The sequence below is a fragment of the Saccostrea echinata genome, unplaced genomic scaffold (genome assembly GCF_033153115.1).
Source record: "Saccostrea echinata isolate AGI-Se365-2 ecotype Australia unplaced genomic scaffold, CSIRO_AGI_Sech_v1 ptg000003l, whole genome shotgun sequence".
In the NCBI taxonomy this organism is placed as follows: Eukaryota; Metazoa; Mollusca; class Bivalvia; order Ostreida; family Ostreidae; genus Saccostrea; species Saccostrea echinata.
In genome coordinates, this window is record NW_026889752.1 from 5,426,506 (window position 1) to 5,443,665 (window position 17,160).

The 17,160-nt window shown below is 33.1% G+C and overlaps 1 protein-coding gene across 1 annotated transcript; it reads right to left on the bottom strand.

Moving 5' to 3' along the window:
• Positions 1-15,197: 15,197 nt before the first annotated feature.
• LOC133178721 (actin-like) lies at positions 15,198-16,748 on the bottom strand. Its single transcript, XM_061313434.1, has 2 exons — positions 16,461-16,748; positions 15,198-16,145 (listed from the first exon to the last, which is right to left on the bottom strand). Exons 1-2 carry the CDS (start codon positions 16,746-16,748, stop codon positions 15,198-15,200), a joined length of 1,236 nt encoding a protein of 411 aa, XP_061169418.1.
• Positions 16,749-17,160: the final 412 nt, after the last annotated feature.

The window sequence follows — 17,160 nt, forward strand, 5'->3', positions numbered from 1 at the left end:
TCACCCTCATAAAGTTTAATTTCACGTGATTTTCTTTCTCATTTTTCATTTCAAGAATTTCGCATTTTTTATTTCAAGAATTCATTTGTCCTTCATTTGTCGCAAGTAATTTCTTGAAAGTCGTTTTTAATCTTTTCTTTTTTTCTTTTTTGGATAATATATATTTTTTGAAGCATAATTAGGATTGTGCTCATAGCAAATCGAGGAGAAAAATTCAGGTTAGATCACTCTAACCCTTCCTCCATGCTTTCATATAGAAAAATGAATGTATTAGCATAAAAAAATAATAAATGCATCAAATGCGAAAAACTGACAGCTGTCTGTTTACAAGTTGAGAAATAAATTTGAATTCATAGGATTTATTCTTTATAGTGCAAATCATGCAGAAAGACTTCATTATTCTGGGCTAAACAATGACTACTAATATGTTTATTTCATCATGAGAGGAAAATGCTGTCATTCTTTTATGAAATATCGCATTTCGTATTATTTTTACTGCTTTAATTCTTTTTTTTTAGAATTTATAGAAAATGTTTTAGTTGTTTTTAATGAATGTAAATAATCAGCTAGCATGGGACAGTGGTTAGGGCTCTCGAGTCGCGGAGTAAGGATTTGGTCCTTACGGTACGAGTTTGAATCCCACTGCGGAACGTGGAGACCTTCAAATGAAACCGTATGAATTGAGGTCCTATGTCAATGTACGTGCTGACACGAGGAAGATCCTTTACTGCTCAAAGGCCGAAAGTGCCACCTGCAAGAGGTGGCGTCTTAATATGAGAAACTCTCTAAAGGACGTTTAAAAAACAAAAAAAAAATGACAATGTGCATAAAAGTTAAAAATAATTCTGCAATTAATCCTAGAGAAAGTTATTCGAAATTAATGTGTCCATACATATACTTTTTTTTCAAAAACCTATTTTTAAATGTATCCTGTACATATAAATTCAAAAATACACTATTTATTATCAATAAAAAAAAAGCATGCTGAAAGAAATGCGATACACGTGCAGGGCGCTTAATATTTACCTATTGTTATAGTATGACCCTTGAATTAGTCATGATAAAAGTTTTTGTAACAATATCACATTTGATGCTTTTTTCGTATCAGAAATAACTTAATACCAAGGAAGAGAGAAATAAGCTAAGTGTATATAATAAATAATGTCTATTCAATGGAAATAAAACGATTACGATAGAGGACGCTTTCAAATTTGTTGATTTACATTTGTTTCAATTTAGAAGTTTTAATTCATCTGCTAGTGAATGCACTGGGTAATATTTTGAAACTGCATATTACATCTTCATTGATATTATTTATTTAAATCTAACATACATGTATATCTAATTTAATTTTAAGAATTAATAATAATCACGTAAAGGAAAAAATTTTCATTTCTGTTTTAAAGAATGGTACAAATCCGTTGGTAAGAGTTCAACTGTTATTCATTGCTGACAAAGTTTCCAATATATCTATTCCAAGAATCATGTCTTAATATCATTTCAAATGATGATTGTACTGTAGAAAAAAAAAACCTTAACAATAATGAAATGGGGGAAGTTAAAATAATTTAAACTTAACTTACTGCAAGTTAAAGCATTTTAAAATTAAAATCTATTAATTAAAGGAAAATTGGAAAATGATTGTATTTTCTCTCTTTTGTAAAAAAGAAGTAATAAATGAAATTATTTGAACGTGGCAGTCATCTGTAATCTAGGCCTTCCATCAAACCATCTTTAAACCATTTCCTTCATTAATTTAATTAATGTACGCAATGGCAAATCTTAATCCCAAACAAAGAAAGAAAGCAATTTATTATTTAACTTTTCATATCGGCATTTAGATGTATAATATATGTATAAATATTATTTATTTGCATAATAAATGTATCCTAACCTTAAACATTGATCCTGAAAACAAAACTTTTAAAAATGGCGATAATTGCTACCCAATATGTCATTTAATAAAATATTCTTGCAACCCGTGTTTAAACTAGTGTTGCCAACGAGTACCCGGTTAACTGATAAATCGTCAAACGATGCGAGTATCGGTTAGTAAAACTGCTCCTCGGTTACTCAGATATTCTATTGAATTTTATAAAGTAAATCAGAGGGAATAAAGAATTTTTGTATAAAATGTTCTCATTTTATTTACCGGTATTTAATTTTAGTCTAGATCTAACACTTTACAAATGCGATCGATTTGTTTTGATTAGTTTTTCACAGTTTATCTAATTGATGGCTTAGATTGCCAAAGTTGATAATATTTGCTAATATGTATAACCACCTCAGACTGAAATTTAACCAGCGATGTATAAAACGCAAAACAACCAAAGATTACGGGATAATCGAAAACAAATTTATTTAGAAGATATTGTGTATTATTAATTAAGAATAAAGTTCATATGCAGTGTATTTGTGATTTGCATAAACCGATATATAAATGATAAGATAAATATAGAAATGGTTATGACATTACATACAATATATATTACAGCTGAGTATATAACGTGAACAAGAATGTTTCGATGTCTAAAGAAAAACCATCCGAGTAACCGGTTACTCGATCGAAAAGTAAACGAGTAACCAGTTACTAGAAATCGTCCGATCTGACAACACTAGTTTGAACATAAATCAAATTTTGGTCAAATCAATCAATTACAAAGCGATATTCACAATACGTTAGTATTTTGAAATAGTAATGATCCTTTCTCTTTCTTGTGAATTTTTAAAATCTTTTGTAAAAATCCCTTCACACTGGTTGACGATTGCGCCCGACTTTAAAATCTAGATAGTGAAAGGATCTCACAGAGTCGTCGCGAGGTCGAGAACGCTACCGGGTCGCCATTGTATAGTGTAGAGCGTAGATGAGCTTTGCCAATTCTCTGCCTGCACAGAATTTACCTTACGAAGTCTTGATCGTAGATACATCGTATCAAAAATCTGAAAGGATCGTTATGGCAGTAATTGTTTCCTAGCAAAGGTGCCGAAAACCATAGATTTGTTGTTCATTACTGCGATGGCGTTAGGATCAGAAGATCAGATTTTTTCACGCTTGCACTGGGACCATGAGAACAACAATATAAACTCACAACATGGCTCCAACGCCAATCAACACTTTTATCACAACGTAAGTACTTCACTCAGTTCAGTCACAATTCAAGCCACTTTATGGGGAATTACGGGGAAAAATTAGATGAAATATAAAATTCGATGTCTTTAGAAAACACTAAATTTGTGCTGAAAATCACTCTGGTATCGATCGTTTTATATGAATTAAATGAATAATTTTTATATTACTCCCTAAATATTAATCTAATATTAAAGCTTCTATATACTCGTACCTGTGTCGTAATACAGTTGTACAATGCAATCTTTTAGTCTAAGGCTCAGAGCGTTGTGTGATCATGGTAGGAATGCAGTGAAAATATACTATATAAGAGGGGTCTTGAGTGTTGAAAAACGTTTTTAAAACATTAAAAACCCCTTCGATTTTATCACATATTAGGATGGTAGAGTTAACATAATAGTTTCCTCTAAAGGGAAGGAAGTTTAAGGAACATGAAGAAGAAGGTTTTATTCGTAATAATCTGATATCACGATTATCATTTCCTGGCAGGAAAAAGAAATGGCTATTAATAAATATTTAAAGTGTGCTCATAATCAGTTATACTCTTACATATTAGAATTATAGAAATAACCTGACCCCAAAAAATGAATTAAATCAAAAATTATATTACGTAATTATGTATACTAGATTATTGAAACTTTTTAGCCTTTCTCCATCATATCTGCAAAATTCCTGTTAAACAATGTTTGAATTCTATTAAGCTGATCTTAATTTTTTTCAATTTTGTTTTCAGAATACAAGTTAGGTTATATGGGTTCAACAGATTAATGTCCTTTTCCTAGTAATGGAGCACACTGCCAAAATATTTGCAACGGCAAAAAAAGTTTTGTAGTCATACAGATGGATGGAGTAAATTAAAAAAATATATGATATGAAATAACATCTCATTTACAAAGTTAAATCCGTATTGTGTTTTCATTTTAATTGTTTTGATTTTCCGTTTTAGGTTACCCTACTTCTTCACATTTATCAGTCCCGCTAAAAACAACATTGAATATTTCGATTAAAAGAAAAGATGCCCCAACGTCAACAAAATAGAACAGACTGTTAAAGGAAACAACTGAATGGTCGCATCTGTCCCTCTCTATAAAAGTAGTAATAATGTGTACGCTAAGCATAGTACTGATTCTCTCAGGGTTCTGTTTGATTTACAGTTGTTATAAGATGGTTGGGTTTTTTTGACAACAAAACGACAATTTATCGAAAAAGAAAGATAAATGCGACATAGTTTAAGTGCTAAACAATGAAAATCAAGGAAGACATTATAATCAATTGGACGTAGAAATTCTTGTATGATTGAACTTTGTATTGATGGTTATTGGTGCTCATACATTAATAAACTATATATACATAAACATTGAGAAAAAAATTCTCTACAACTGGTGCATTCTGAGAAGGTTGAAAATTATTGCCAAGTTGTTAAAGGACCTAGAAATTATTTATGTCTCCAATTTTACATGTACATTAAGGCAATTTTTTAAATTCATAGGAAGTAAGAGGGCACAGGACAATTCTTCAGTTAAAGAAAACCTGTAATTATCTTAATGAGAAATACATGTATAATGTGTGAAGGGGCAGCGGGGGGGGGGGGGGGGGGCAGCTAGAAAAGATAACTGTCAATTTTTAAAGACCTGTATGGTGTTCTTGGCATTGAATTTGATTACAAAACAATTAGTAATTTAGTTGTACATTGCCTTTAGATCTGAAACAATTTTATATTTATTAATCAAGCAAGACGCATTAGGCAAGGAACTTACAGGCAAAAATATCTTACTTTGATACACAGTATATTTATCTTATAAGTTTTTGGTTTTCTGTTCGATATCATGTTGACATGATTTGAAAGCATAGACGTATTGTGCTTTTCAATATGCTACATGTATAAATTACTTAACTCCACCATTTGAGCATGGGTCCCAAAGAATTAAAATGATTCCACAGTATACATATGAGATTCAGATTATGTATATGTTTATGAAGTGCAGGCTAGCATTTAAACGTCAGATGGGATTATTTTATGAGATAGAAAATTATCAGACTTGATATCACTGAAAGTGAAAGTTCATCAATTTGCTGTTTTATAGATAAATATCAGTAGCAGTGCCTGTGATAAGAAGTTTAGATCTAACTCTGAGGCTACAACGTATATTAACATTAAGAAGATTTGGCCATTGTTAAACATGGTTTTTACAAACAAAAATATGTCTCTAGCGGAACTTTAAGGAGGAATATACCGAATATACTTGAACCTTAAGGAGGGATACATGTATACCTTCCAAGCAAAGTATATCTTTCTTGTATGCCCAATCAACAGAATCGTCATATTATATAAAGCACTCATATAATCTGTAGTACTTGAATTTAAGTACTTAAAGAGTAATACAAAAGAGAACTATCTTAAAAAATAGCCTTTCTCTGAAAAATACATATATGTACTTACAAAATTCACCAAATCTTGAATATTATCTTTATTTTGAACTGCTTACAGTATCAAATTTTATAAACTCTTTCAAGAAAAATAACTCCAAATAATACGACTTTAGATAGATAGATAGATAGATAGATAGATAGATCGATCGATCGATCGGAGAACTGGAAATGCACAGAAAAAAAAACACGACACTAAACAAAAAGTAAAGGAAAAAAACGGCGTTTATCTATGAACTAATGGTTTAACGGGCAATATCCAACACAAAACACAGACTGTTACCTCCTATGTAATATAAGTGAGTTAGTATATTTCCTATGTTATTTGTATGGAAAAAAAAGCCAATATAATGGGCAACAAAACCATTTATGGATGTGTTATAGTGATTGACATCACAACACCTTTGCGTGACAAAGTGGGTATGAGTTCAGATAAATATCTGTAAAAGTTTAGAGGTTTTGGCATCAGTATATGTAAAGAATAAGTGGACTTGAGAGTCCTGAAAAAAACTGTAAATTTATGTTTTATAAAATGATTATTTCTTTCCATAATATAAAATATCGATATCTTAACTGTGTATTCTTGATACGTATATGAGTTTAAAACACTAATTTTATAGAAAACCAAATAGATATCGAATGCATGGGACCCAAAGATTTCTTTAAATATCAATAGATAATTAGGGTCTTTTTTTCATCGTCATAATACATAGTCAGCGCATGTTTGTCGTCTGTAGCAACCTCTAATGATAAAACGCCGCTTTATGATACAAATATCATTAAGCGTTGCAATTGCAACGCTTAATGCCATAAATTATTGCGTTAATAGCTGACATTCTCAACCGCTAATGCTAAATTATACACACTAGTGTATCATTAAGCGTTGCAGTTGCAACCTTAAATGATATAAAATTTAGAAATGGTTTGTCATATCTAAGAGAAACATACATCCACCTTTCCTGAACCATGAGATATCACTTGCCTAAACATTTATATATGCCCTTGCGCTATATAAATGGTAATTATTGGAGTTTTACTATGTTTTCTAGCTAGTCAAGGGAACTTCTTTAAGCTCCGGATATTTAAAAGACAGACAGCCAGATAGCTGAGAGAAAGAGATACAGACAAAGAGATCAATAAAATAATATTCAAATCCTTTTAAAAGAACCATTTTTTTTACTGAAAATACGGAAACAAGCAAATTCCTTTTAAATTGATACAACGATTTGAATAGTCAACCTAAAATATATATAATATGTTTGAATATTTTTATCGAAACTTTGTATTTTAGATTTGATACAGCTTAACACATGTCACTGTTAACGTTTCAGATATACATATCGAGAAATAAATTTATAATTTTCACTATTGTATTTCTAATCTGCTCCATTTCTCAAAATTTCGAAAAAGAGAGACATCAATATTGACAACTTATGTTTAAGGATACATAACACAAGAAATACAATGTAATACATTGAATAATATATATTGTTTTGAGAGAAAAGGGTTCATTTATCCTTTATTCGTGATCAGAGTTACTTGAATACATTACTGTTGCATGATTATTTTAGTATCAGTATTTATTAGTATTTATATTTAGTAGTTTTTGAATTTATATCAAAATATAAATATGGGTTTTTCATGTTATCAAATCTCATAAAGCCTGGGCCGAGGAGCTTCTTGCTGAAATATGATCATGTACCAATCATATTTTTATCCCTTTTGATGTTTAAAAATAATACATGTGCCTTATTACTGGTCGGATATAGAGTTTTGAACTAAAATTTACCCCCCATAGACGATTTATAGTCGAGTACAAACGGTACGTATAGGAATACTTGTGACTGATTTTTAACAAATATTTGCAAAGTATAGTTTTTAGCTCATGAAACGATTAAATTGTCAGACCTCGGTGGTTTATTTTGGAATTTGTTGAACTTGTTGTTGAACTACTTATGACGTCATTGTGAATCACGTCGATCATTTATAATTTAACAATGAACTTGTGGTCATGTGGGAAACCTGTTTGTATACAGGGTTAAAATGTAACAATGAGATAATGTTGTGCAAGAGGAAATATTTGCGAAACAATGTAAATATTGAAAAATACAGTGTATAAATTCCACTTTTTCTGGGACTGAAAATAATGGACCCGAAGCGAAATTAATAATCCTAATCCTATAAAATAAATGTATTCTTTGTCCACTTCATACTTCGTGTGTGTGGTACGCATTGTAATCTTTTATTGTGTGTCATACCAATCCATCCTTATCCTAACTGTTACATGTTACTTTTAAATGTTTCATCATTATCATCAGTGGTGGATCTAAGAATGGACTAATAAATAATAAAGATGATTATAAAGATTTCAGTTTGCTTTACTTTAAGTCTTGGTTACAACTATTAAGAGATTTACATGATTTATAGCCAGTGTTTGCAGGCTGGGTGAAAATATTTCTTTTAGTCATAAATCAATGACATCAACAGAGTTAAAATGGTTGATTTTTAAACCAGATATCTTCTAGTTCAGACCAATAATTATCAGTCGCCTGAAGACATATCCATGCATGATGCCAATCCGAGGAAGCAATTATTCTTTTGATCTCTAAAACCAGTCCACTAGACGAACCCGCAAGTCTCATGAGTCTTCTAGCATTTATGGTTGATGGTATATTTGTTAAAACACTTGGTGAATTATATACTCTTGGGCCTGGTTTAGCATCAATGATTGAACGAAACAATCCATTAACGTTCCTGATACGAAACCTAGAATTGGGATCCATTTCCAAAACGAATAGCAATATTTTACTCCAAATTTCCCGAGGTAGGCACAATGACTTATCTCTTTCAGGACTATTGCAATAAGGAGGTGTTTTTTTTTTTTTTTTTTTTTTTTTTTTTTTTTTTTTTTTTTTTTTTTGTAACGTCTTGACAGGATTGCTACAGTTGTTAAGCGTGTCCTCGTTTAGCTTGCCATCAGGATAAGTACAGGTGGGAGGTGTTTTTTCGCCAAGATTGTCGACTAGACCGCCGCTGTTTAGAGGTAAGTCTTCTGCTAACACGTCGACAGGAATGTAACAGTTGGGATGCTTGTCTTCTTGCAACTCATCCACAGGACTGCTACAGTTGGTAGGTTTGTCTTCGTCCAAATTGTCGACTTGAATACTACAGGTTGGAGACATATCCTCGTCGAAGTCGTCGATAGATATGCTACAGTTAAAACCGTGTCTTCTTCCAACACGTCCACAGGAATTATACAGTGTAATGGTGTGTCTTCTTGCAACTCATAAACAGGACTGTTACGGCTGGGAGGCGAATCTTCCTCCAAGTTGTTGACAGGTGAAAAGTCTCGAGATGCCTCATCGAAAGAATCAATATTTTGCAAAATATAAGAGACTTTGTCATGATGTACCCTAATGCTTACGTAATGCCCCCACCCCCCCCCCCCTCCGTCCCTCGGGGAAATATTCCAGACAGAGCAATGTTAGGTTTGAATCATATTTTCCGTCATTGGATATTATTCTACAATGACTCAAACCGTCTGATGAAACAATTAAGAACTGTAAATTGAGCTCTCGAGCCTATGCTTGCAAAGTTAGGTTATCTCCATACTCCCCATCGTTTGACATATTCTAATATATTCTGAAAAGCTATGGCAAACGTAAGATTTATAGAATTCTTCGTTTTTCTTTAAATGATTCACAGCCTTTTTTCTAATGATAGAAGCTGTGGTGTAAATGCCAGTCATGGATAACTGGTGAACAACTGCTTCAAACTGGCAGTTACCATCACCAGGAGGGTCAAACAAAACGTTGACAAACTTATTTTTAATCAAATCAAGAGCTTTCAGTCTGTCTCTATATGACAAAGGAATGAGATATTTTCCCACATTCAAATCCAGAATACCACGACGCAGATATATTTTACTTGGTAGAATATTGGACAGAAGATTTAAAACTCATTAATATCTCGTCAAGTTTTGTGAACCAAAATGTAACTCCGTTGAAAAAGAATGGATTGGTGTATAGAATATCACAAGTGAGACGTTGCAACAGTAAACATTAAGGCAAATGAATCACAGGTACTTGTGGACAGGACACCCCCCCCCCCCCCCCCTCGAATATACGCGCTGGGTCAAAATATATTTTTATATCTTTTTTTTTCCAGTGTAAACAAATGAAAGTGACTTACCTTCTCTATTTTATAATACCAGGGGTATGATTTTTTTAGTAAAACGTTAATTCTACGTTATTTTTTGGATTTTTCTCACGGAATACATTGTAAATGTGTACTAGAAGAATAATTTATGAGAAAAAGATACAAAAATATTTTTTGATCCAGCGCGTATTTTCGGGGGTGGGGTGTGTGTGTCCTGTCTACAAGTACCTGTGAAATGAATACAAGAAACAAGAAACACAAGAAGAAATATCTCATTCCTTTGTCACATAGAGACAGACTGAAAGCTCTTGATTTGATTAAAAATAAGTTTGTCAACGTTTTGTTTGACCCTCCTGGTGATGGTAACTGCCAGTTTGAAGCAGTTGTTCACCAGTTATCCATGACTGGCATTTACACCACAGCTTCTATCATTAGAAAAAAGGCTGTGAATCATTTAAAGAAAAACGAAGAATTCTATAAATCTTACGCTTGCCATAGCTTTTCAGAATATATTAGAAATATGTCAAACGATGGGGAGTAAGGAGATAACCTAACTTTGCAAGCATAGGCTCGAGAGCTCAATTTACAGTTCTTAATTGTTTCATCAGACGGTTTGAGTCATTGTAGAATAATATCCAATGACGGAAAATATGATTCAAACCTAACATTGCTCTGTCTGGAATATTTCCCCCAGGGACGGGGGGAGCATTACGTAAGCATTAGGGTACATCATGACATATTCTCTTATATTTTGCAAAATATTGAATCTTCTGATGAGGCATCTCGAGACTTTTCACCTGTCAACAACTTGGAGGAAGATTCGCCTCCCAGCCGTAACAGTCCTGTTTATGAGTTGCAAGAAGACACACCATTACACTGTATAATTCCTGTGGATGTGTTGGAAGAAGACACGGTTTTTAACTGTAGCATATCTATCGACGACTTCGACGAGGATATGTCTCCAACCTGTAGTATTCAAGTCGACAATTTGGACGAAGACAAACCTACCAACTGTAGCAGTCCTGTGGATGAGTTGCAAGAAGACAAGCATCCCAACTGTTACATTCCTGTCGACGTGTTAGCAGAAGACTTACCTCTAAACAGCGGCGGTCTAGTCGACAATCTTGGCGAAAAACCACCTCCCACCTGTACTAATCCTGATGACAAGCTAAACGAGGACACGCTTAACAACTGTAGCAGTCCTGTCAAGAAGTTGCAAAAAAAACCACACCTCCTTATTGCAATAGTCCTGAAGGAGATAAGTCATTGTGCCTACCTCGGGAAATTTGGAGTAAAATATTGCTATTCGTTTTGGAAATGGATCCCAATTCTAGGTTTCGTATCAGGAACGTTAATGGATTGTTTCGTTCAATCATTGATGCTAAACCAGGCCCAAGAGTATATAATTCACCAAGTGTTTTAACAAATATACCATCAACCATAAATGTTAGAAGACTCATGAGACTTGCGGGTTCGTCTAGTGGACTGGTTTTAGAGATCAAAAGAATAATTGCTTCCTCGGATTGGCATCATGCATGGATATGTCTTCAGGCGACTGATAATTATTGGTCTGAACTAGAAGATGTCTGGTTTAAAAATCGACCATTTTAACTCTGTTGATGTCATTGATTTATGACTAAAAGAAATATTTTCACCCAGCCTGCAAACACTGGCTATAAATCATGTAAATCTCTTAATAGTTGTAACCAAGACTTAAAGTAAAGCAAACTGAAATCTTTATAATCATCTTTATTATTTATTAGTCCATTCTTAGATCCACCTCTGATGATAATGATGAAACATTTAAAAGAAACATGTAACAGTTAGGATAAGGATGGATTGGTATGACACACAATAAAAGATTACAATGCGTACCACACACACGAAGTATGAAGTGGACAAAGAATACATTTATTTTATAGGATTAGGATTATTAATTTCGCTTCGGGTCCATTATTTTCAGTCCCAGAAAAAGTGGAATTTATACACTGTATTTTTCAATATTTACATTGTTTCGCAAATATTTCCTCTTGCACAACATTATCTCATTGTTACATTTTAACCCTGTATACAAACAGGTTTCCCACTTGACCACAAGTTCATTGTTAAATTATAAATGATCGACGTGATTCACAATGACGTCATAAGTAGTTCAACAACAAGTTCAACAAATTCCAAAATAAACCACCGAGGTCTGACAATTTAATCGTTTCATGAGCTAAAAACTATACTTTGCAAATATTTGTTAAAAATCAGTCACAAGTATTCCTATAAGTACCGTTTGTACTCGACTATAAATCGTCTATGGGGGGTAAATTTTAGTCCAAAACTCTATATCCGACCAGTAATAAGGCACATGTATTATTTTTAAACATCAAAAGGGATAAAAATACGATTGGTACATGATCATATTTCAGCAAGAAGCTCCTCGGCCCAGGCTTTATGAGATTTGATAACATGAAAAACCCATATTTATATTTTGATATAAATTCAAAAACTACTAAATATAAATACTAATAAATACTGATACTAAAATAATCATGCAACAGTAATGTATTCAAGTAACTCTGATCACGAATAAAGGATAAATGAACCCTTTTCTCTCAAAACAATATATATTATTCAATGTATTACATTGTATTTTTTGTGTTATGTATCCTTAAACATAAGTTGTCAATATTGATGTCTCTCTTTCTCGAAATTTGGAGAAATGGAGCAGATTAGAAATACAATAGTGAAAATTATAAATTTATTTCTCGATATGTATATCTGAAACGTTAACAGTGACATGTGTTAAGCTGTATCAAATCTAAAATAAAAAGTTTCGATAAAAAATATTCAAATATATTATATATATTTTAGGTTGACTATTCAAATCGTTGTATCAATTTAAAAGGAATTTGCTTGTTTCCGTATTTTCAGTAAAAAAAAAAAATGGTTCTTTTAAAAGGATTTGAATATTATTTTATTGATCTCTTTGTCTGTATCTCTTTCTCTCAGCTATCTGACTGTCTGTTATTTAAACATCCGGAGCTTAAAGAAGTTCCCTTGGCTAGCTAGAAAACATAGTAAAACTCCAATAATTACCATTTATATAGCGCAAGGGCATATATAAATGTTTAGGCAAGTGATATCTCATGGTTCAGGAAAGGTGGATGTATGTTTCTCTTAGATACGACAAACCATTTCTAAATTTTATATCATTTAAGGTTGCAACTGCAACGCTTAATGATACACTAGTGTGTATCATTAGTCGTCGATTATGTCGATATTTGCTTGTTTCATTAAGCGTCAGTGTTACTCTGCATTTGTGACGCTTAATGATATAATTCTATCATTAAGCGGCGATTTAGCATTAGCGGTTGAGAATGTCAGCTATTAATGCAATGATTTATGGCATTAAGCGTTGCAATTGCATCGCTTAATGCTATTTGTATCATTAAGCGGCGTTTTATCATTAGAGGTTGCTACAGTCGTCTGTTCTTAAGAAAGCTGTTCTTATATATTGAACAAAATAATGTCATATTGAAAGGAGATGAGACGACAATTGTGCGCTCATATTTAATTTTACAAAAAATATGTTCAAAACGAACTTTGCTTCCATTGTTAGGGCTGTGTTAACCTTAACTTGACATCGATTGATCTGTTAAATATTACAATTCATCATGTGGTGTCCAGATTCGAATGTACTTAACTTGTAAACAATTATTCTAAAACGTGACCTTGGTCTAAATCAGGTCTGAGAACGTGTTTGATTGATCTGCCATTTGCATAATTGAGCAAGTTTAATATGATGTTATAATTTTACATGTCCTCACAATATTTACCAGAGAAATATTTTAATTTTATATTGACATCTCTGTAATTCTTATTAAGTGATACCATACACATATTCGATTTCTAGAGAGAGAAGGAGAGGGAGAAGCCGAGATAGCCCAACCGTCCTTTTAATATGTATTAGGAGACAAAAAAAAAACACTCCGAGTAGATGTCAAATTCCGGATGATGACATTAATGTATCGTTGCTTTGATTTTCATTCATAATACTAATACTTGAGTCACATTTAAGTCGATGGTCGGGCGACTAATTTTTTTTTTCGTATCGTCGTCTGAAAAAAAAAAAAAAAAAAAAAAAAAAAAAAAAAAAAAAAAAAAAAAAAAAAAAAAAAAAACATGATACATGTATAGGCAAAAACTAGTATTAGGAGCAGTCACATTAATTCCTAGGAACACCGATAACTTTAACAGTTTAAATATTTATAATTTCGGCAAATCGTTGCTCGATCATCGAACGCTGAGCAACACTTTCATTTTCATCGTCGGCCGTCATTATGGAAAACCCAAAACTTAAACCTCAGTCACATTTCCAAACACAAACAACGGCTGACGGTTTCTGAGGAAAAATAAGATTCTTCAGGCGACAGTCGGCAGTTCGTCGTTGTCTTGTCCGATTTGGTTCAATCCTGTAAAAGTGATAATGCTTGTGACCAAAGTATACTCATGTAAACCTTGTTTACTTAGCTTTGTAAAACAAAACCTGGGAGTCATTTTTAGAATCTATGTAGAAAAGTGTTACACAGAATTAAGCACTCACTCGGCATCATTCCTGACACAAAATCCAGATCCAGTCGGTCGTCGGTCGATAGACATTTTGGTATTGGGTTTTTCGTAAATGTCGGTCGATGATGAAAATCAATCTGCGGTTCAGCGAACAATGATCGGGCGACGGTTGGCCAACTTATAAAAAAATCAACTTTTTGAGAGGTATCGATGTTCCTAGGAATTAATGTGACTACTCTACGTCTCCTGATACTACTGGCGTAGTACATGCTTTTTTCAGCCGAGAATACAGGAAAAAAATGGTCGCCCTACCATCAAATTAAATGTGACCTAGGTGTCAAATGTCGACAAACTGACACCCAACCTATTCAATAACTGCTTCAATTGAAGAAATCGGCCATGTGCGCAAGAAAAAAATGATGAATTGGTCCAAAATTGATCGGCTGACGAAAAAAGAATTTTAAATCGGGCAAGACAACGGCCGATGAACTGCCGACTGTTGCCCAAAGAATCCCATGTTTGTCTCAAAAATTGACGCCGTTGGTCGTTTTTGAAAATGTGACTAGGGACTAAAACATTGTTTTTTTTTTTTTTTGTTTGTTTGTTTTTTAAATACAGAAGTTCTACCTAGTATACATGCAATCAGTAATTATTGCTATTGCTTGTAAAATATTTTGGATTCACTTCATTTACAGCTTGGTAGACGAATCACGAAAAGACCTAAAATAGGGCGTTAAGTCCAGCCATTCTTTAATTATGAACATCAAATGATTCTAGCTGAAGTGCATGCATGTCTACTTTTAAGGATTTGCTAAAGATACATAACAATTAGCTTACTCAATTAATAAATCAAAAGCTTCTGAGAAAATTTAGGAGGTAAATTTTGATATTGGTAGGGTTGAAGATATTCAATCATCTAGGAAAGTTATTTATGGAAAATACTATATTCCCCAGCTTTATATTCATATCCCGAAATTATATTGCATGGGAAAAAGTCCGTTGGAGCTATTTTGGACCCTCCTTTCCAAGCAGAAAGATTTCTATCAGGAGGTGCAATGATATTGACCTCTATTGTCTCCCCAACCAAGTCTCTGATTTCCTTTTCCAAGCGCTCAGGAAATCCAGGAAGCATTGTAGATCCACCAGCGAGGACGATATTTCTGAATAAATCTTTCTGAATGTCTTTATCGCAACTCTTGATTGCTCTAACGACAATTCTGTGTATACACCAGTTTTGAAAAAGTACTTCCGGGCATTGAAACTTCTCTTGACCAATAGTGATTTCGCTACCATCAGGTAAATGGCATTGGTCATACCTAACATGTCGTCTCTCTGCGTGAGGGTCACTTGCAACGTAACAATGCTTTTCTTTGATTTTCTTGGCATATTTGCGTCCAAGTGATGTCTTAGAAATATTCAGCATCTCCATAAGTTTTTCCGTAAGCTGTAGGCCATTGCAACCCCATCTTCGGACAGCGTATTGAAGTATATTTCTTTCATGGATTGGGACAACATGAGATGTTCCTTCCCCAAAATTGATAACCACACCAGTCGAACGACCAGAAGCAAAGAGGGATAAGATAACTTGATTTACAAGAATAAGTTCGATTGGTTTAAATCTTTGGTATAGTATTTCCAAAAACTGTTTCCTGTTTGATGTCTCCGAAATTATTAGAATAACGAATTGAGAAACGTCAACATCGAGTTTACGAAAAAGAGCATGATCTAAGATCTTTTCCATACCTGCCCACCACGTAATGATGCCATCGACAACATTATAACGGACGTTAAGTACTTTTACATTGCATTCTGCATTCTCGGCTACTAAAATGTCACTTTCCGAGGGAGGTTCATGTAAAGGGGAGAAGGCGATCTGTAAAATATTTTCAAAAATGTCTTCCATAAAAAGTTAAAAAGAAATATTTTATAATATAATATATAATAATCTTATTATATACAACAAGGAGAATGGGCAATGTTGATATATTTTTTTTTTTTTTTTGGAAATCGCAATTAAGAGATATACAACAGAAATTCAAATCTTAAACGTTAGCTATATATGCATGTACTTTAATTCTAACTGATCCCACATTTTCAATGAACAGCTGTATACAATCATTTAAAACAATATACTGTGATTGAATACTGTATGAGATATAGAAAGTAAACAGATTTATATAATACATACACTATGTTTAGGTGCACCGATAACATTGGGAAACTCAGCTTCTGGATCTTCATCACCTGCAAATCCGACCTTGACGGAACCTGAACCAGCATCAATTATGACTGCTGGAACTGCATATTTCTTGGTAATTCTGGAATCTGTCTTCACCGTTTGCACTCCAGCATCTATCTTTTCAGCACTATGGTTTTCGTGAAGAGATATTTCAGTTTGAACTTCAGCGTCTTTCCTTTCTTTGCTTATTTCAAAGTGAATTCTCTCTGTTTGAACTCCTACATCCATCAACAGCATAATTAATTCAGATTTTGAAGCAACTTTTTTTTGAATTGAAAAAATGTTGTTTTTTTTCCTTCATCACCTCCAGAATCCTCTTACTTTATATGAAATTCAAAATTCATATCATCTCCATAATCCTTAAATGTCTACATCTAATATTTCACAGTTTCGCCTACTTACAGTTCCATTTTGTTCAGTTTTAAAAAAAACGATTTATATCAAGTAATAGTCACACATAACCGTACGAGGAATTTAAAGTTAGAAGATATTCATTACATACTTTATATACGCGTATTATGTATGGTGGCCTTAAGCTTCCATTAAAGTAAAATATTTAATTGCTTTTTATATCACCCATGGTATCTTTTTTTTCTTTCGAGGTTAGCTTCGAAGATAGGTAAAGGTTATTGGAAAAAGGACGCTCCAC

Coding starts and splice junctions, on each gene's coding strand:
- LOC133178721 (XM_061313434.1), bottom strand. CDS start 16,748: ATGCTGTTGATGGATGTAGGAGTTCAAACAGAGAGAATTCACTTTGAA. Junction 16,146..16,460: donor TCGGTGCACCTAAACATAGT/GTATGTATTATA, acceptor AATATTTTACAG/ATCGCCTTCTCCCCTTTACA.